The following is a 20,781-nucleotide window of genomic DNA, read 5'->3' as shown; positions in this document are numbered from 1 at the left end:
TAAGCAAAGAGTTTGGAGTTCGTGACATCATCTGCCAACTGGATCAGGGATTTAAGATTTTGGTGTAGGCAGGATATTACTTCATACCCCCTACTGGTTCTATAGAGTAACGTGGTGGAGAAATCACGTAGACTATGGTATAAAATAAAGTCGTACTATAATGAATGGAGCAGAGGAATGGGATCCAGCACAAGATTAAATGAAAGTGTTATCCATAAGGTGTTTGTATAATATAATCAGGTCAGCAGGGGTTAAATGCTATTCTTATTACTATCACAGATGCATCATAGTATTCAAGCCAGCATTTGGTAAGTAGTAAAGTCTTATCCTTGTAGTAGTAGTAGGAGTAGTACTAGTAGTAGTAGTAATGACGCAGCGCCCGGCATTCTGATTGGCCGGGAAGCCGGCGTCATGCTCCCTCGTCATCTCATAAATCATAATATTAGGGAAGTGACCTTAAAGCATTAGTTTGTATTGCTTTAGAAAAAATGTGATCTGTCCCTTTAAGAAAAAGTATCGGTAATTGGTATCTGCGAGTACTTGATCAAAAGTATCGGTACTCATACTCGGTCTTAGAAAAGTGGTATCGGTGCATCCCTAGTCATGACCCTTGTTTCGTAATGCAAACAAGGGTCATGCAATATAGGGCAATGTACTACCATGCTTTGCCAAGTGTTGTGACATCCTACAACACAGGTGCATCGGGGTGCAAAGTGTGATACGCAAAAGTGTAATTCGGCACTAACTTTTTTTTAACTAAGGTTGGGTTGCAGTGTGTTACATCAGCACACGCTTGTTATTTCACGTGATTATGTGTTGCATTGAGGCAGCATTTTTAGCAATGCAGTGCACCACAATGCAGGGTAGTGCATTACCGTGCATTGTGGTTCACTGCAACACAGGTTACTGCAATGCATTGGTATGAATCTGCCTTAAGCCATTAAAATCCCCTGTACAGCAACACTTAGAATAGGGGTGGGCAACTCCTGCCGGACTTCCACAGCTGGAGGGCCAGACTTGCCCACCCCACACATTTATAAATCTTTCTGCCAGATTACAGCTTGGTGAATGCTCTTTGTTTGACACTACCGCCACTAGATGGTGCTGAGCAGCATAGTAGTTTCCTATGCTCCTCAACTGGAAAACTTTTTTTTTAATCAAACCAGTGGTGTTTTCGTATGAAAAAAAACCGCAACAAGAACACTGCACATGCGCAAACGAAAATCCCTTCTGTCGATCGAAGAAATTCGGCGAGTTAGTATTGCTAACGAACGATTATCGAAATGACATTGGTCTGTGCTTCATGGGGTATTTGAGCTAGAATCGAACGAGGGTTCTTGGCAGCAGTGGCAACACAAGGGGGGTGCGGCCCGCACCCGGGTGACACCATTGGAGGGGTAACACCAAAATGGTGTCACCCCCTCTGAAAAGTCGGGCACTCGTTCATGGACCGAGAGCCCGTCAGTTTCGGGAGAGAGGAGGGGACACGGCGGCATACCTCATCCCGCCGGGTGACTGTCCCCTCCTCTCCCTGCCAGCGAGATGGCCGTCGGCAGGTATCAATAAGATCGCCGCTCGTGCGCGATGACGTCATCGCGCACACGCGTGGTGACGTCATGCGCATGCGGGGTGACACACGGCCTCGGGACGCCCCTGCTTAGCAGCAATGAAAATTTCCGATTGAAAATCTATAGGTGTATGGCGAGCTTTAGACTTGAAAAGGGAAGAGCAGCACTTGGGACCAATCCATTTTCCTACATTCACATGTGCTGAAAGGAACATACTGACTGGAAGAGAGAGCAGAGTTATGACCTTAATAGAATTATACTGCTGCTTTGTTGACCAATTACAGGTTCGGAGCAGGGAAGTAACCAAACTGTATTGCTTAGCTACAGAAGAGAAAAGTCTTGAAGGGCTTTATAAATCTCAGGACTGAATGGACAGGAATGCAGTACAACTCCCAGGTATGTATTTCAGTGTATTTATCTGTTCAGCTTTAAAAAAAAATGAATTTGAAAACATTAAACTAATTATGGTTTCCTAGTTATCTAATGAAATATATAAACACACAGGAGCCTTCTACTATTTTTTTTCTTTCCTGGAGTGAAAAGGTGGAGTTTCAGGTTAATCATTGCTGCCACTGAACAATGCTAAGACACAGAGGCTTCGTCCCACATACAGAGTCCTGTTTATATTAGGAGGTCATGCTTTCTGTCACACCTCTGTCACCTGCCCAGTTCTTTGGTGTAATTGCCACTTTAAGGTGTGCCGCGTACACTATCCCTTGGTTACTGTGTCCTAATCAATATTTATGGCAATCAGCTGATTGTATTCCCGCCCCAAGCTGTGTGTACACTAGGCAGCTCAGGTCCTCGTCACCCATTGCAGGCAACCCATCGTTCTGCACTGCACAGACAGAATGTGCTGGGGAGGTCAAAGGTGACCGGAGCAAACTGGGTGCTGGGTGAGCAGACTGGATTCCATAGTTGGGTCTAGCTAGCACGGTACACACAACATGCCTTCCCTGCGGACCAGGAAGAGGATCGGAGTCTGTTTGAATGAGACGAAGAAGAGGAAACTCAATTTTCACGTATTTGAAGATCTCTGCAGGTAAGCTCTATCTGATGTTACTTTGGGGGTGCGACACGCTTACTGTATTGGATCGTAGAGTTGTCAATGTTTCAAAAACATTTCCAAAAACACCTTGTGGGTATCTAAACTTGCCACGCTCTGTGTGTTAACCATGAAGTGCCATAAAAGAACATACATGTTCTTTTTATGAAAGGGGACAAATCCCAGAAGCCAGGTAGCCAAAGTTCCTTAAAAATGACAGTTGGCTTCTAACTGTTGGGGTCTTATTTAGTTGTTGTCAGTGGAGCCGGCTCCTGAACAAATCCCGCTGGCTCCTGAATTCCATAATAATTTGTCCACTCCAGGGATATTCCATACAAAACGGATATTTCAGTTAATGGCAGGAGCCAGGGGAGTTGAAACACCCTTCTGTTCCTCAAGGACTCCAATGGTGAGATCGTTGAGGTTGAGTTCCTGGATCTTAAGAACAATCGAAACTCCAAAGTTGATGGGGACGGAGCTGGAAATGATGACATGGAGGTCTCACCTTTGGGGCATACAAGACATAAGAGGTCCAAGGTTGACGCAGCCCACCAGGTTCCTCCTGACAGAAAATATCAGTTTTTGGTGGACTTTTGACTCTTTTGCTGTTTTTCAATGTGGAATGTGAAATGATTTGAAGCTGATTGGCATTAACAAAGAAGGAATGTATGCTGTGTATGGAGAATGCTGAAAGCGAGGGAATTTTCAATGAGTCAATGAATAGAAATCTGGGACTTTCGGTGGAAGGGAGGGCGGTTGACAGCTGTGACATCCTATATCTTAATCTGCGAGGGGAATTTATCAAAACTGAAGCAGACAGAATCCAGAGCAGTCACCCATGGCTGATTGGTTGACATGGGCTGATTGGTTGCCATTGGCAACTGCTCTAGAGTCTGTCTGCTGCAGTTTTTATAAATTCCCCCTCCCTATGTTTATTATTAAAGTGTATCCAAACCCCAGCACAAAGGTTTACCAGCTTACCAGTCCTTTAGATGTGGTGGCTGTATTCGTTTTCTTTTTTTTCTTCCTATACAGTATATTAACACAATACCACGCTACTTGTCCTAGGGTAACAATGGCCACTTATCATCCTGTTTCTATAGAGAAGCCGAGTTGTTACCCTAGGATGGGACTCCTGAACAGTCCCTCAGGGACACGTCTCCTATCCCCTCCTCATAGGGACCCCCCTATCCCCTTATCCCATAACATAGGAATGGGGGTATTTTGTAGTCCACAGAGATCGCTGTGAACAATACAAACTGATAAAAATAATATATGTACTATATTAATATTTGTACTGCGTAGGATATATATAACTTTTGGTGATTGTGTACCATTCTTACTGAAGTGCTTTGCCTGTATCTAGTTGTACATTACAGTGAATGTACAATACAGGCTGAGATATAAATTGTTATTTTGAAAGCAGAATATGTCCAGTATTTCTGTATTTACAATAATTTCCTTTTTTTGTGGTGTTTCTGGTTTTATAAATATACTTTACTCAGTGTCCTCTCTCGTCTCTTCTAGGAATCACGGCTATGATGTGACAGAGGTGAGTTTTAATTGGTATTTCCTCCTTTTGTTATCAGATCAGCGTGACAATGTGACACCCGAATCTGGACATGCTAGTATTTTTTAGGCTTGGCTCTCCCCCACCCCGTCATTCCTGGCGCAGACAATACAGGTGAATAAGATGACCTCATCTGCCTGCAAATGGCAAATATTTATTTGACTGACTCCATCAATGGAGTGTTATAAAGGGATGTAGCTACTCTATATTTTCACATCAAACCTGTTATTTCAATTAGAATAGTCATGGCCATACATGTTATAAATACCACAGCAACCACAAAATGTATGGGGGGTGCTGGTGGTTACGTTCAGGGGGGGGGGGGGGGTTTGATGGGGTGCTGGTGGTGCATGCTAACGACACTCTGGCCAGCATCCTGTACCACCCAGCTCTGGCTAGCATCCTGCCCAGCTTACTGATATCCATGTTTGCCAGGAGTTGAGTGGGACACTCTGGCTGGGGCATCCCACACAGTTCACTGACATCACTAGTTGCCAGGACCTGAGCGGGACATTCTGGCTGGGGCATCCCACATAGCTCACTGACATCACTGGTTGCCAAAAGCTGACCAGCTGACCAGAGCTTCCTGCTCAGCTCCTGGCGCCTGGTTCTAAACATCCCTTAAGGTGCCCATACACCTTACGTTTATCGGACAAAACTTTTCGTCCGATGATCGAATAGTCGTACGATTTTCGTACGGTAGCCCCATCCTGCCCCGATGATCGCAAGATTTTATTTAGCCGTAATTAACGAAAAGCACCTGGACGAAATGCGGTAATTGATTTGCCGTATTTTCGTTAGCGCATGCGCAGTGTAGATCGTACGACTTTTGACGGACGGAAACGCCAGCAACCTTACGACAATCGTACGATCGAGCAAAGTTTTCAAACATGCTTGACCGTCAAAAGTCGTACGATTGTACAGTAATGTCGGACACTGCAATGCACACATACGATTATCGGACGAAAAGTCGATCGCATACGAAAATCGTCCGATAATCGTAAGGTGTATGGGCACCTTTACTCTATGCAAACCATAATAATAAAGTCTAGTAATATCGGCTATAGATACACTTTAAGTTGTGCCACACTCCTAGACAATGTCGATGGTCTCCAAGTCCAAATCCTCAAGGCTCTAGGGTGGTGCTTTTGTTTTGTTCTATTTACAGATTTACTGTTAAGACAACGTTATCCCCCCATTTAGGTTACTAATCAGTGCAGCTGTGCCCAAACCTGGTGGTTTGCAATATTAAAGATGTCATATCATAATTGTATTATATTTTCTCTTTAATGTTCTTCTGTAGATTACTAGCAAATTGGCTAAGTGGGTGAAGCTAAAGTATGATGCCAAATGTCAAATCCAAATGCCCATTCTGCTGTGGTTTACTATATATGACCACCATGTGATTTGGAGGCTATCATTCACTATATGTTAAAGTGGTCTCCCTCTTCTAAGACAAAGAGCAAAGTGCTGCAACCCATAGCAAACAATCAGAACAAAGCTTTCATTACAGTGCTCTTTGGGAGCTCTGAATAAATTGAATTGTAATTTATACATCTAAAGGTACCTAAAGACATGACACAATGTCCATATGATTGTTCTCTGGAACATGAATGAATGAACCAGTCAGGTTTGCGTGTTTCTGCCCTGTGGAGGCCTACATGATGCCAAGCTTATCTCTAGAGAAAAATAGATTCTTCCTGTCATATCTGTGGGGTGAGATTGATGAATAGTTCCCGGAAATGGTATTATTTACTAAGTTACTCATAACCTTTATCGGTCTTCTGTTTTTCTAGGTTGACCTCACTAAGTGTCTAAATAGTCAAGGGCCATTTGACTTAATCATCCACAAGTTATCGGACCTCCTGGTGGAGGCTGGTCAGGACCTTACCTCCCATCACCTTGTCCAGAGGCTTCAGGTAACCTATAAAAAATGTGGTGTTTTTTTTATACTGTTGATAATGTTAGGTTGCTGACATCTTCTGAATCGCCTCCAAAATAATGACGCTTGAAGATATCTGACCCTATGTTAACAAATTTCTGAATCCCAGTACAAAGCCAACTTTGACTTGGTCCTTCCCTTTTTTCCGTGATTGTCGCCTAGGAAGGGTATTATCGATTCTAGGGAGGCCAGAAAGTGATGCTAAAATGGAAGCATTGCATGTAAGTATCAGGCAAGATATGGTCCTTTAAAGAGCAAGATACAATCGAAAAAAAGAAACCTCCTTTCAAGAGTTTATAAAGATCCAGCTAGTCCTTGGTTCTAATATTGCTTCTGATTAAAAACAACCACTGTACCCTAAGTGGTACAAAAAATAAACTATGCAGCTATTGTAAATTATACATGCTGCTAAGGGAAATAATTTACACTACAGGATGGGCATAATCCAAATGTGCACCCAACACATTTTACATTTCAGTACCCAGTTGATATTGTAAATCACAAGCAAGCAATGCACATAGAGTAGGGAAAGGTTAAAACCCTGCCACAAGATTGCTGTGTATGTCCCATTGGAGAGATTTTCCTTCACTTCCTTTATTTTTTTTTGTCAAATTATTTTCATTTAGGTTTGTATAAATATATAAAACAGGGTCGTAATGGGCACACCACCGGCCAAGAAAGTACAATAACAAGTAGACAGTAGACAAACAAGTAAAATAAAAACAGTAACAGTAAGTCAGCCCGCCCAGTCCCGAAAAACACCCCAAATGCATCTAGGATGATGGGAAAAAGTAGCCTAAACGAACATTATCGGAATAGAAGGTGCATGAGTCACCATGTCAGAGGAATGTCAGAAAAGAAAAGAAAATTTGGATTTATTTCACCCCAGGAGTGCTGGTGATCATAATTGCTGTTTATATGATATATGCACGGTGCCATCCGTGGCCATCACTACAAGCACCACCATTACTTCTGGTCTCTGTTGTGCATGGTGTGCAAGGGATATCCTCATTTATTTACCATTTTAGAGGGAACATCTCACAAATCAAAAGGCGATAGCTTTTACTTCCTGTTTCAAGACACAACCAGTAGCTGGTGAAAGTCTCTCCAAAGTGAAGGGAAATTTTTCGTAGGCAGTTGTCACCAGTACAGCTGTACTTTTTGTAAGATTTCCCCTCTATTCCTGTTCTGTAACCTTCAACACATTATCCTAAATGAAAAAAATGGTTTTGGATACACTTTAAAAGAAAAAACCTTAATGGAACCCAAGCTGCCCAATATTTGAGTTAATCCTCTAGCAGGGTTCCTTGAACCTGAAACATGCTGACCTGTGTTTCTAATGGTACTTCAGAACCTCCACCACACAATTAATATTTTATTATTTCAATTATACTATGATCTATTAAGTTGTCAACTGTCTGATAATGCCAAAGATACGATATAGCTCCATGATCTTTTTAGGTAGATTTTTATTTAAATGGTTATTTTGGCTTTTGCAGGTATATCTAGATAAACATCCATTTACCATCCTCCTGGACCCCCTTTCAGCTCTGCACACACTGCTGGACCGCTTTCAGTCATACCATCTCCTGCGCAGCCTAGAGTACCGCAGCCAAGGTCAGGATCCAAGCAAAGGTGTAATCAGGGAAGGGCACTAGGGGTGATTGCTCAGGCCATAGAGAAGATCTGGGCAAAATATCAGAATTAGACAAAAAGAATTGTCATGGCTAGAATACCTAGGTTGTGAGGTCTTTAGGAGACTGTACCGATGACGATCATCGCTGGGTCAGACCAAAATTACTATATTGGTCCACCTCTGCGTTGTTGGTTGGGTGACAAAAATGACAGAAACACACTAGGAAATGGCGTAAGACTTAATGGGATTCTCAGTGAGGTCCCAGAGGATGTTCACATAGCTCCCAAATGTCCCTCATTTGGAGGCACTGTACCTCTTTTGGAGTCAGTTATCCCTCTTTCTGATCTGATCTTTACATCTCTGTAAAATAAATAAACTAGTTACCTTTTAAAAGTATTAGACAACACTGAACCCTTCATACAACTTCTAAACAATTGCATTTGTTATTTTGAATAGCCAGTATTAAGGAAGAGTGCTGGTAAAAAAAAAAAGCTCTTGTGGGTGGGACATAATTACTTGTGGATTCTTCATGTTCTGCATAACTGGGGTCCTGGCAAGTGTGAGCCCTCTACCAACAGATTTTGTGCTGAAAGGTGTCCCTCTTTCTTCTCTCAGATTTTGTGCTGAAATGTGTCCCTCTTTCCTCTCTCAGAAGGTTGGGAGGTGTATGTTCACTCCTCATGAATTTGATTTTAGGAAAGGACTGCGGTCTTTTCCTAAAATCATCCACAAGCAGAGGACGTAACCCGTTATTGTAATTTTGGAACCTGAGCTTTTTTCCGGTTTCAGACCTGCTTAGATATTTAATGCAGTGGTGGTGGATTTGTGGCTACAGACAGGTCTTTTCATTTAAATTTCTACACAGGTACCTGGTAATTAGAGCCATACGGACACAATGATGTTTTCATTACTGTTATAACAGAAAGTAGTGTTTTGTTTTAATATGGTATGTAGCTCTTGTTCTGTTTTTGAACTAAATGTATTTTTACATGCTTTATGTCCTCCAGGGGTCAGCGCCATATTCTCTCCTCCCTGTGTTGAGCTGATGACCAAACAAAGTGATGTTGTGGAATTAGTTCGAGCCAACTTGACCTTCCCTATCAGTATGTAGAGAGGCTTACTGCATTTTTGGATCTATGGGGCTCTAAATCGCTAAACCCTCCCATTGTGACACCCCATCCACACACATATACATCTTCCAGCACCTTATTAAATAGAACCGGTCCATGGAAACTCAAACCCAAATCTGTCATCTTATAGAACCAGTCCACGCAAACTCGAACCCAAATCTGTCATCATATAGGACCAGTCCACGCAAACTCCAACCCAAATCTGTCATCTTATAGAGCCAGTCCATGCAAACTCCAACCCAAATCTGTTCCATATCTGCTTCATATGTTTATTTACTTTTGGACTTTCTACCGAGTTAACCAGTAAATGGTATAATCCAAATAGAACAGACACTATACTGTATTTTCAGCAAGTACATATACTGTAGTACATATATTTTGAATTATTAGTGAGTCCATTGCTTTCAGTTAGGTCAGACCTGACCTAACTGACCCTATAGACTTTTGCTAATGCTGGCCATACACCAGTAGAATTTGCTTCAAAAATTTAGTTTTCAGAACATTTAATTTTCTAATGGTCAGTGGGGTCTAGTTGATGTTCATTTTCAACCGTAGTTAACAAGAAACATCGAAGTAGCAGGATGGGAATTTTTTTTTTTATTATCTGATGTAATTAAATTCTAACTGTGAATGTTATTTTCATCCGGAAAAAATCGTACCTATAACTTGCACAAAAAGGACACGTTGAACATGCCTGGGATGCTATTCAAGTTGCCGGGCTGGATGAAATTTTTAAGAGCTTTTGAATTAAATTGGTTGATTCAATGATGGCAAGATCGAATGTTCTGATTTTCATGAATGTTCAAACGAAATTCTAACAGTGTATGGCCAGCTAAGGAAGGAGGAGCAGTCAATTCTCAAGTACTGCTAAGCAAGAAACAGAGGCTGTGTGTATTAAGCAAACATGGTTGCCACCATGTACAAAAAGTATTACACAGATACAAGGCTTTTAAAACATTAAGTCGTAACAATAAGATTACTTATCGATGGACGTTTGCTGCACAATATGTGTCAGCATTGAACGGATGGAATCTCAGGCAGTGGTCCATATTGCTGCACATGTGACAGGGTGACAACGCAGGTACACAATTGGGAGACAGTTGTTACCCCATAACAGGCAGTGCCTAAAGAAGGACGTTCATGGCAGGATCACCAGGTATACTTTTAATGAAATATGTAGAATTACATATATTGAAAATTAACCTTAACATGTTAAAACTTATATAATATTTTAGTGGTTGGGTTTAGATCTGCTTTAGTATTAGTCATTAGAGTTCCTCCTCTTCTGCCCGGTATACCGTGTGTAATTTTCAGTGTTTGCCAAATGTCACTGATCTGTAGGACTGATAATATAATGGAGCTGTATTCAGTAGGTGCATCAGCGACAACTAATCATCATAATGTGATAAGAATCCATCCAAGCTGTAGAAACTATCCAGATACTGACAGCTACCTGGAAACGCAGCAATGTGTACTGATGCACATTCAGCAGAGGAACTGGAGCTTGGTGCTACCAATACAAACAAAATGACACCCTGAGAGCCCGGTGACATAAGCATAGAGGCGGTCACGTCTGTACAGTCGATCATGCACACAATGGCACCCTTGGCTGACACTCCCCAAGAACTTTGCTCGGAGTGTGAGATAGATACACTCTCCACCCGTCAATAGAGATAAGAAGCCATTAAAGCAGGGAGGGGACAGGCACCTACACACACCTGCAGGAAGCCAGATACTGTAACCGCAGAACACACAACCGATGGGCTCAAACCAGCTTTGCACATCACAGACAGGTCAAGGCAGACAACATGGGATGTTATGTGTTTAGCTTCTTCTGCATTACCACATTCCATGTGTGATAGTTGCATGTTAACCTGTTCCTCTACTGTTCAAAAGTGAAATGCCACTTTATCATTTAAAAGGGAACTGAAGTCAGTTTCTTTGGATATATTGTGGCAATACGTGTGACTTTAAGTAGATCTAAGCCCAATTGTTAAAATCTCATCTAAGCTTTAACATGTTAATATCATTTCAAAAGTTTTTTTTATCTTTTTAAATCTGTTGCTTTCAGAATACCTGTTGATCCTGCCAGGGCATTGTGCAGGCACTTTTGGTTATGGGGTGACATCCAGGTGTTCTTCTGCATTGTCACCCTGTCACATGCACCACTGGTGGAGACTAGTGATGAGTGAACTGGCCTGGGGTCAGTTTGTTTGCTGAACGCAGCCAGAAATTCCTAGCCCAAGACTGGTTGTGTCCTAACAACCAAGACACTGTGCAGGACACACAGCGTCATTGGTTGGTAGGACTCTAGTGGTTGGGCTGCACAGCACCAATGGTTGCTAGGACTCTAGTAGGTGGGCTGCACGGCATCATTGGGTACTAGGATCCTGGCAGATGCACCATAACAACCAATAATGCAGTGGGGCCGACAGCATTTTAGCAACCTAAGATGCTGAGCGGCTTGCACGGTGTTATTGGTTGTTGAGACACTGGTGGCTCCACTGCATTATTGGTTGTTATGGTGCACCTGCCAGCATCCTAGCAACCAGAGACACTGGGCAACCCAGTCACTAGTGTACTAGCAACCATAAGTTGTTACAGTGAACTTGCCTGCATCTTAGCAACCAATGACCCTGTGCTACTAATTGACAAATGATGCTGTCAATGGCAGCATCATTGGTGCAGTTAGTTCAGCTGAGAACCAGCTAAATTGTTGTCCGTTTGGATAACTGTGAACAGCTTGAGTTCAGGCCGAACTTATGATTGACCTGAACCCCAAGCTCATACCTAGTGGATACTATAAGCAGTTGTACTGACACACACATTTTACAGGCATGGTCCATTGCTGTCACTGTCAGTAAACTAGTTCAGAGTATGTGCAAAAAAGGATGAAAAAGGAACAAACAGCAATTTTTTTTTTTTTAAATGGTACACGGGGCTTTAGCAAACTAAATGTCATCCAGTTAGGGTTAAGTTCTACTTTAAAAGGTATCTTTGGATAAACAGGTAAATACACAGTTGAGACAAAGACATAGAAACAAAGACTTGTGAAGTAATACTCCTACACTTACTGGTATGATTCATCCACCCCTGATAAGGCTGAGCTGTCACACAATCTTACTTAGAGCAGAAGCTGGTCTGGCAGACATTACGGGATGGTTTGCCCATGTGTGTCTAGCTTTCTTGTCTGTTACCAGCTGTATGCACACAGGGCAATCTTCAGCCAATGTCAACAACTTTCCAGCAGCTTTGAATCAAAATGACCAAACAGATGAGTGTAACCTACTGCCAACAGTTTCTATCAACACAGTAAAGTTATCTAAAGTGTTGGTAAAAAAAAAAAAATCAAAACGAAAGGGAGTAGGTTAACATCATCCATTCAGTTGATATTACAGTAAAAAACTGGCTGCAAATAGTTGAAGTTGCCTAAAAACGTCCATGTGTGTTGCCAGCATTGCAATAGAGATTTATTTATTACAGGTATTTATATAGCGCCGACAATTTACACAGTACACATTCACATCAGTCCCTGCCCTCAAGGAGCTTATAATCTAAGGTCCCTATCACACATGCCAATTTAGACCAGAGCCAATTAACGTTCCAGCATGTCTTTGGAGTGTAAGAGGAAACCGGAGAACCCGGAGGAAACCCACGCAAGCACATGGAGAACATGCACACATCCTTGGCGCCCAAACTCTTCAAGCTTCTTCAATTGACATGTCTTCCTGGGATTTATGTTGACCTTTGCTACCCACCGACCTGTGATACATTATAAATATATTCTGATACACATTAGGGAGTGGTTAATATGGGGCACCTCATCACACAAGTGGATTTACGACTTTTTGTCTGTTTGCAAGCGGCTGGTACAAATAGTTTTTACCTATTTGTTCAATAATCTCATAATGATTATGGTTGTTTTCTTTCTTGCAGTTTGCAAAACCCGCGTAGCTCATGGACCGCGATCGCATGAGGTGGGAATTGTTCTTCTTGTCAGCTACTTCACATATTTGAAAGTCGTCATTCTTGTTTTGTATTTGCTTTTATCTTGTCTCTGAATTCCTCAAGTCTCACGGTGAAGAAATGCTAAACATACCTGTAGACATGAGATAACGGTCTCAAGAAGCTGGTAGTTTGTAGTGCCAAATGCTCTCTTATCCACTAAAGGTCATTTATAGGAAGGTTCTTCGTTAGACAAACATCGCCAAGAAAAAACAATCTGTTGAAATGTAATTTTTTGACGAATGAACAATCTCTTCATTTGTCTACTTTTCCCACTTAAAATGGACCTTCACCATTAATTGCACTTTCTCTCATTCCCTTTCTCACACCTCTCTCTTACACAATCACAAACAATTTCATTTGTTTGTGCATTTTATAGCTCTTATTTTTGTTCTTCACCTTCCCACGTCCATATTTCTGACCTAGGCGAGAATGATGTGCCATCAACTACCCACAGCCTCTTGGGATATCCACGTCATCCCAGTAGGCTTATAGGTCAAATGACATCTATGCAGGTGTGAAAGTTCCCAATACGTCATGAGGAAATGAGGAAGTAGGAGAATGTGTGAGAATAATGAATTCCGATGCACCCCAAACTGAATAAGGAGAACAGGGACTCATTCTAAACTCAGTGCCACCCTTATTTTTACAAAACTCACAAATCAGTGACAAAATAGGTAGATTGAACACCCCCACACTAGAAAAATAACCAGCGGTAGCAGATCAAGTTGAATAAACAAAACTTCGAGCTGGATCATAAATCCTGCTTAGCCCATGATCTGCAAAAAAAAGTAAATAATAATTTCATGGGAAAATTGTTGTAGAAATTAATGGTTTGGTGACAGGGTCTCTTTACGCCAAGGACCTTCTTTGAGTTGCCATTGAAGAGCAAATATGTCACAAACAGGTTGATTCCTGCCTACCGTTGAATAAGTCGCCTGTATGTTGGGATCTGCTGTCTAACACTAGCCAGCAATCTACACTATATTGCCAAAAGTATTGGGACACCGGCCTTTACACGCACATGAACTTTAATGGCATCCCAGTCTTAGTGCGGAGGGTTCAATATTGAGTTGGCCCACCCTTTGCCGCTATAACAGCTTCAACTGTTCTGGGAAGGCGCCCACAAGTTTTAGGAGTGTGTCTATGGGAATGTTTCACCATTCTTCCAGAAGCGCATTTGTGAGGTCAGGTACTGATGTTGGACGAGAAGGCCGGGCTCGCAGTCTCTGCTCTAATTCATCCCAAAGGTGTTCTATCGGGTTGAGGTCAGGACTCTGTGCAGGCCAGTCAAGTTCCTCCAAACCAAACTCGCTCATCCATGTCTTTATGGACCTTGCTTTGTACACTGGTGCGCAGTCATGTTGGAACAGGAAGGGGCTATCCCCAAACTGTTCCCACAAAGTTGGAAGCATGAAATTGTCCAAAATGTCTTGGTATGCTGACGCCTTAAGAGTTCCCTTCACTGGAATTAAGGGGCCAAGCCCAACCCCTGAAAAACAACCCCACACCATAATCGCCCCTCCACCAAACTTTACACTTGGCACAATGCGGTCAGGCAAGTACCGTTCTCTTGACAACCGCCAAACCCAGACACGTCCATCAGATTGCCAGACAGAGAAGCGGGATTCGTCACTCCAGAGTAAAGGATGGACACCGGCACTCCAAAGCAAATCCAATACTTGTATCTTGTGTTTTGCATTTGCAACAAGTAAGTGAATAAATACACGTACTGGATTTGCTTTGGAATCCGGTGTCCATCCTTTACTTATACTTTGACGGAAGCCACCCGTGATACCTGCTGCACCCACTTCTTATCTCATGGAGCAGCGGTTCTGAGTGTGATGTGCACACGGACTGTATCGTCACTCCAGAGAACACGTCTCCACTACTCTAGAGTCCAGTGGTGGAGTGTTTTCCCCCCACTGCATCTGACGCTTTGCATTGCACTTATTGCGCAGGTGGCAACCTTTCACGGTACCATGCTTGAATTCACTGAGCTCCTGAGAGCGACCCATTCTTTCACAAATGTTTGTAGAAGTGTCTGCATGCCGAGGTGCTTGATTATATACACCTGTGCCCATGGAGGTGATTGGAACACCTGAATCCAATGATTTAGAGGGGTGTCCCAATACTTTTGGCAATATAGTGTATGATGCTGTTAATTATTAAGGCTATTTGTGGTCACCCTATGACAAATTAGTGTTAGGTGAGCCCGCTCTATACCAATTTTCTTTGTTTACACATGGATACAGCTAAACCTACAAATCGAGTCAGAAGGCTCTCATGGACAGCAAACATCTACAGTATATCCATGCTGTTTTGGTTATCTAAATTAGCATTATCTAACCACTCTGCTTCCATCATGCAGATGTCCCTGATATTTAATGAGCGAGGGCTGAAAGAGGTGACTCCCCCATGTCTTCTTCAGAGCTTCATCAACCATAGCGCCACCCTGTACAAGGTGTTTGTAGTGGGATCGCAGCATTTTGTGGTGAAGAGACCATCCATACGGAATTTTCCCCTGGAAGAGACAGGTATGTCACACTGTCATGATAGAGGCTTTCAGCATTAGGTGTAGGCTTATACAGCACCCTCTTTATACTTAAAGTGACTCTAAACTCAAGCGCTATATGTTAAAAATGCATTCAAATACCCTATTAACAAAACTGTACTTTATGTGTGTATCACTCGGCTGTAGATCCTCAAATCACTACTTTTGTTCCCCATGGTCCCTGTGTGTGTTGTAAAGTAGTCACTGCTCCAAGCTCACTCCCGTGAAGGACTATAATCTCAGGTTTAGGTTAATAATTTGTATTGAGTGACCATGGGGAACAAAAGTAGCCCCCCTCCAGAAGGAAGGACAGTGTCAGCACCAATTCAGGGATGATTTGAGGATCTACAGCCGGGTGATACACACATAAGGTCCAGTTTTGTTAATAGTTGAGGTACTTGAATGCATTTTTAAGTTTTCACTCCTGAGTTTAATGTCATTTTAAAAAACCCACAACAGCTCCTTCAAAATTCCGGTGTTCACGTTATCTCTGTCTAAGACAGCAGCATGGTTTTCTTGCTTTTTTCCACAGAATCTAACTGAAGAATTTCACTGACCATGATGTTATCTTTTACATGCCAGCAATAAATCATTAGTTCTACTTCTTACTGACTTACTGTATGTTGCTACAAAACATACCTAGAAAAAGCTGGACCTGTCAAGACTGCAGACAAGAAGACATATCTGTAATCTCCTTATAGCTCAATATACCTTTAAACTACAAAGTGGTGGTTCTGGTTCTTTCATATAGTTGATAAACAATGTGATTTAAGCAGGGACCTTGCTTTAGTTTTACTTGAAAAACTTACTGTAAAAAATCCCTTTTATGTAGTGAGTGCTGCCTTCCATCTGCCCATCACGTTTAACATCTTCCTGGATTCCCAGCGTGCTTTGCATCTCTATCCCTGCTGCTTGATGTGATGTATTCTCCATTTCTCTAGACTACATATCCCATCATGCATTGCTTCCAGCAAGCAATGATAATGTTAAATTTTTCAGACGTTGAGTTGTAGTTCAGAAGGCAGGCTCTGTGAGTGGTGACACAAGGAAGGTCATATTCACAGGGCTGAGTGAAATGGTGTCAGTGCATTGAGAAAGTACATTCTATGGGCATATTTAATAACTAAGTTCACAAACTTCTAGATGGATCTGGTTATTAGGAGTGGGATAGAACGTATGGAAATTCAATATAGAAATATATGTTTTTTTAGTTTTTGACCTTAGATAACCTTTAATATAATCCTGAGATGAAGGGCTGCGTTTTTGCAGTTCTGGTATGTTATTTTATTTAATTCCTCTTTAATGGTTACTCTTTTCAGATCAGAAGACCATCTTCTTCAACAGCCATGAAGTCTCCAAAGCAGAATCCTGTTCTCACCTCTCTCAGGTAAGCTTATGGCACAACTCATTTATCTTTTGGTAGTCAGGCTTTCCAGGAAAGAGGTTCTGCTTACTTACACAGGGGGCCAGTTTAGGGACTTACAGTTCCCAGCTCACTACGTCCACAGGAAATGTCAGGTTTGGGTATTTTCTGACCCCTTATCTGATATCAGCCGTTCTGAGATTGACTGGTTGTAATGGGAAATGCCCCAATAGATACATATAGAACAAAATATCTGTCTATGGCAGATCCTCCCATCACTACATGGGAAAGTGTAATAGGTTTTCAAACAGCACATTTTATTTTGCTGTTCTATTATTATTATTATTTTTGTTATTATTATATCATATTCAGCTAGGATGGGAGCCCCCAAGGCAGTACGAGAATTGTTTTCTCTAGGCTAGTCTTGAAGTGACCTAGAAACCCTCAGAAAGTGCTGGAGCATGTGGCTATGGAACTGAAAATGCTACATAGATATGCCCTTAGAGGCTTCATCTCGATCTGTCATTACCCAGCTAGGATAGAAGCTCACAAGGCAGTACCAGACTTTTTTCTCTAGGCTAGCCTTGAAGCCACCTAGAAACCCTCAGAAAGTTCTTGAGCCTGCAGCTACGGAACTGAGCATCCTACATGAATGTTCCATTAGACGAGGCTTCTTCTCGATTTGTCATACCCAGCTAGGATAGAAGCCCCCAGGCAGTACCAGAATTTTTTCACTAGGGTGGCTTTGAAATGTCCTAGAGACCCTCATAGAGTTCTTGGTCATATGGTTAGAGAACTGAGCATCCTACATAGATGTTCCCTTAGAGACCTCTTCTCAATCTTTCATACCCAGCTAGGATGGCAGCAGGGCAGTATAAGAATATATTTTCCTGGCTGGCCTTGAAGCGACCTAGTAACCCTCAGAGAGTGTTTGAGCCTTTGTCCAGGTAAAAGAAAACCTGGTTTACCCTGTTTGGTCTGGGCAAGTAGAACATCTGAAAATATTACATCTGACCTACTGTATTGGCTTTCATTTTAATATATGGTGGAAGTAACCTATGAATTGCCCACAATAGCACGTCGGAATAATACATAGGGAGTTATCTGTAAGCTGGTTTAGTTTTGTCTTTTCTGAATTCTTTTTTTTTTCATTTCTAATTGATATAACTGCTTTTACTAAGCACACACATATTTTCTGAGAAAATTCTGAGCGTGGAAATCTATAATGAATACCTTGTGCCAACACATGAGGATTCAGACTGTTGGGAAATATGTTTCATACATACACTTTCTTCCTTCCAGACTCCCCTGTACCCAGACGTGCAGCCCCCATCAGATGACGTGGTCAGACAGGTGGTCCAGGGTCTACAGGAGGCTTTGGGAATGTCCCTCTTTGGTATAGATTTAATTGTGGACACGCAGACTGGCCGGTGTGCAGTGATTGATGTCAACGCTTTTCCAGGTATGTTGCTCTGGTTAACACTCTTACACTTTAAGAAATGGTAGAATATAGGATGACCATTGAGGACTACTCCAAAGGAATCACTTAGAAGAGTAGATTCTTCCACAGCAGGGTATTAGAGGAAAGACAAAAATGGAGAGAACAGAAATCCGGGAGAGATCCGTATAAGTGAAGTTTTGGCAAAATACAGACTGAATTCTGTTGGTACATTGGGTGAAGTATTGTTACTCACATAGGTTGGTTGCGTGATCTCCCTTGAAAGGGGTCTCAGGCAACCACATTGAAAAGGCTTGCGGAGAATACATCTGTCCCCGCACAGGTTAGAAGTCTTCTCAAGGCTCTATAGGGAGTATCTTTGGGTGATATGAAGGCTGGATCGCTCCTGTCCCCAATGTCATATGAGGTAGTTGATGGAGTTTTCCCAAAAATGAGGATTTCCTCAAAGAGAGGTGAGCAGAGGTGCCTGGGGTCCAAGAAAGAGTTCCGGATATTTTCTGGTAAATCCCTTTATTTGACAGGCAAGGAGTTCAGGTACACTGTCAACGCGTTTCGTAGTACTGTATGACCACTTCTTAAGGAAGGTGTATGAGTGGGCTTACAGCAATTGGTGTGGTGGCTTCCAGTCTGTGTCACCTCTCTTTGAGGAAATCCTCATTTTTAGGAAAACTCCTTCGACTACCTTATACTCCAAGGGAATAGCTGGAATATATTTGGTGACACATTGGGTGAAAAATATTTATAAATTATTAATTGTTAAACTATGGCAAAAATAAGAGTAGAATTTGCTCCAAGGGGCTTTATAACATGCAGAAATCATGTTTCTTATGACTACTAGTCCTTTAAAGGTTCACTCTAGGTAGATGAAAAAATGTGGGCTTGAAATGCACATGAGATTCACAGACTACATGCTCAGGGCTTCAGTTTTTCATTGAGGTATTGTTGTAGTGCACCTGTGCACACCATTCCCCTTTGTTGGTAATCTGAGAGCCCCTGTTTGTAATGCAAACAAGCTACTCCCAAAAACACCCACTGTGAACTTCCTTGCCACCACCAGTCAAATTCAAGCCTGCTGTGAGAGAATGACTGCTGGAATAAAGAGATAGGCAGTTGTGCAGCACATATTCTTGACACATGCCCATTTACTCCACTTGCTGTGGGCTGCCTGAAATTTTGTTCCAAGGGTTACCTAGGACTCAGATTAAGTGACTTATGCATAAGCAGATGTTACCTCTTACTGTTTGTCAGGTTAATTAGTAGACTCAGAGATACAGGTAGATGAATGTCATATCCTGACAAAACTGAACTTGGCCCTCACCACTTCTGCTCCATCCTGATCATCAGTGAGACTGACCATTACCTTAATGGTCCAATATGGAGACTCAGGAAGATAAAGGGGTGGTGCCAAGCTATACTTTTACAACAAAATTGGAGATTTGCACGTCATTTCAACTGCCTTCACCTCTGGATTTACTGATCATTATGGAATGAACTTTAATTAGGTAACTAATTACTGATTGTGTATTTTAATTATCAAATGCTGAGCTTTAGGAAGGTTTTAGCAGAACTCCAAATAGCCAATAGCAACTACTAGAGACCATCCAAGTGAGTCTTACATTCATTTCTAAATTTCTTTTTCAGGCTATGAAGGAGTCCCTGAGTTTTTCTCTGCTTTACTCTCCCATGTGGAGAAACGTTTAGGAAACAACCAGGATCAATCCTCTACATTGGAGCTCCAAGCCTCTATCCCTCAGTGTGAGGAGCACAGTATGGAGCGGAGGTCCTTGCCAGAGCCATGCAAAAGGCAGCTCAGTTCTCCTTCCTATTTCAGCATGTACACCCCACCCCTGTCTGCTGATTGTTGACAAATAACATGTCCACGCTTGTGGATTTCTTGGAGAACATTTGGGTGTTTGTGGCATTCGATGTGGAGAAGCATGGAGCTTTTCCTACTAGACTTAAACAATTGGCCTCAATTTTCAAAGAGCCTGATGGAAAACCAATCTTGTTTCCCAGCAGTCAGATCCTTCCTTTTCAACCTGCACTGGGAGAAGGAAATGGAGAGTTGTCTGGTTACTAACAAGAACTTTTCTCCTTCAGACAATTTGAGGGTATAAATAAGGCCAACCTTGGACTGCACATTTCAACTCCTGTATTTCATCATGGACTTCACAACACACTGGCATTCATCACTTCCATTAGCTAAAGAAAGTGGACCCTGAATTTTTCATGTTTATTCAGTTCTCACAGCAAAACATGAACATAATCACACAACAGAGACTGGAATTACATATATGACCATCTATGTACATCTTCTGGATGATCCAATGCTACCTAGGACCTTTTTACTTTCTTCCCTTATTTCACACTGCCGTTCTTCTGATAATTGTAATTTAATAAAAAAAAACATATTTCTGTAAACTATAGCTGTGTGAAGGTAACATGTTCAATAGGTTGTAGTTGAACCAACAATAGAACATCTTCCAAGATTCCAAAACTTCTAGACATC

The 20,781-nt window shown here is 42.0% G+C and overlaps 1 protein-coding gene across 1 annotated transcript; it reads left to right on the top strand.

Annotated features, from left to right (window-relative positions):
- The first annotated feature begins 2,515 nt into the window (after positions 1 to 2,515).
- LOC108804962 (inositol-tetrakisphosphate 1-kinase-like) lies at positions 2,516 to 20,137 on the top strand. Its single transcript, XM_018576899.1, has 10 exons — positions 2,516 to 2,610; positions 4,141 to 4,165; positions 5,980 to 6,102; positions 7,625 to 7,742; positions 8,769 to 8,864; positions 12,828 to 12,868; positions 15,268 to 15,433; positions 16,770 to 16,837; positions 18,116 to 18,275; positions 19,914 to 20,137. The coding sequence occupies exons 1-10, from the start codon at positions 2,516 to 2,518 to the stop codon at positions 20,135 to 20,137; spliced, it is 1,116 nt and encodes a 371-aa protein (XP_018432401.1).
- The last annotated feature ends 644 nt before the right edge of the window (positions 20,138 to 20,781 follow it).

The sequence above is a fragment of the Nanorana parkeri genome, unplaced genomic scaffold (genome assembly GCF_000935625.1).
Source record: "Nanorana parkeri isolate BGI_ZX_2015 unplaced genomic scaffold, ASM93562v1 scaffold80, whole genome shotgun sequence".
In the NCBI taxonomy this organism is placed as follows: Eukaryota; Metazoa; Chordata; class Amphibia; order Anura; family Dicroglossidae; genus Nanorana; species Nanorana parkeri.
Note: the sequence above shows the minus strand (reverse complement) of the source record. Positions and strands in the feature narration are given on the sequence as shown.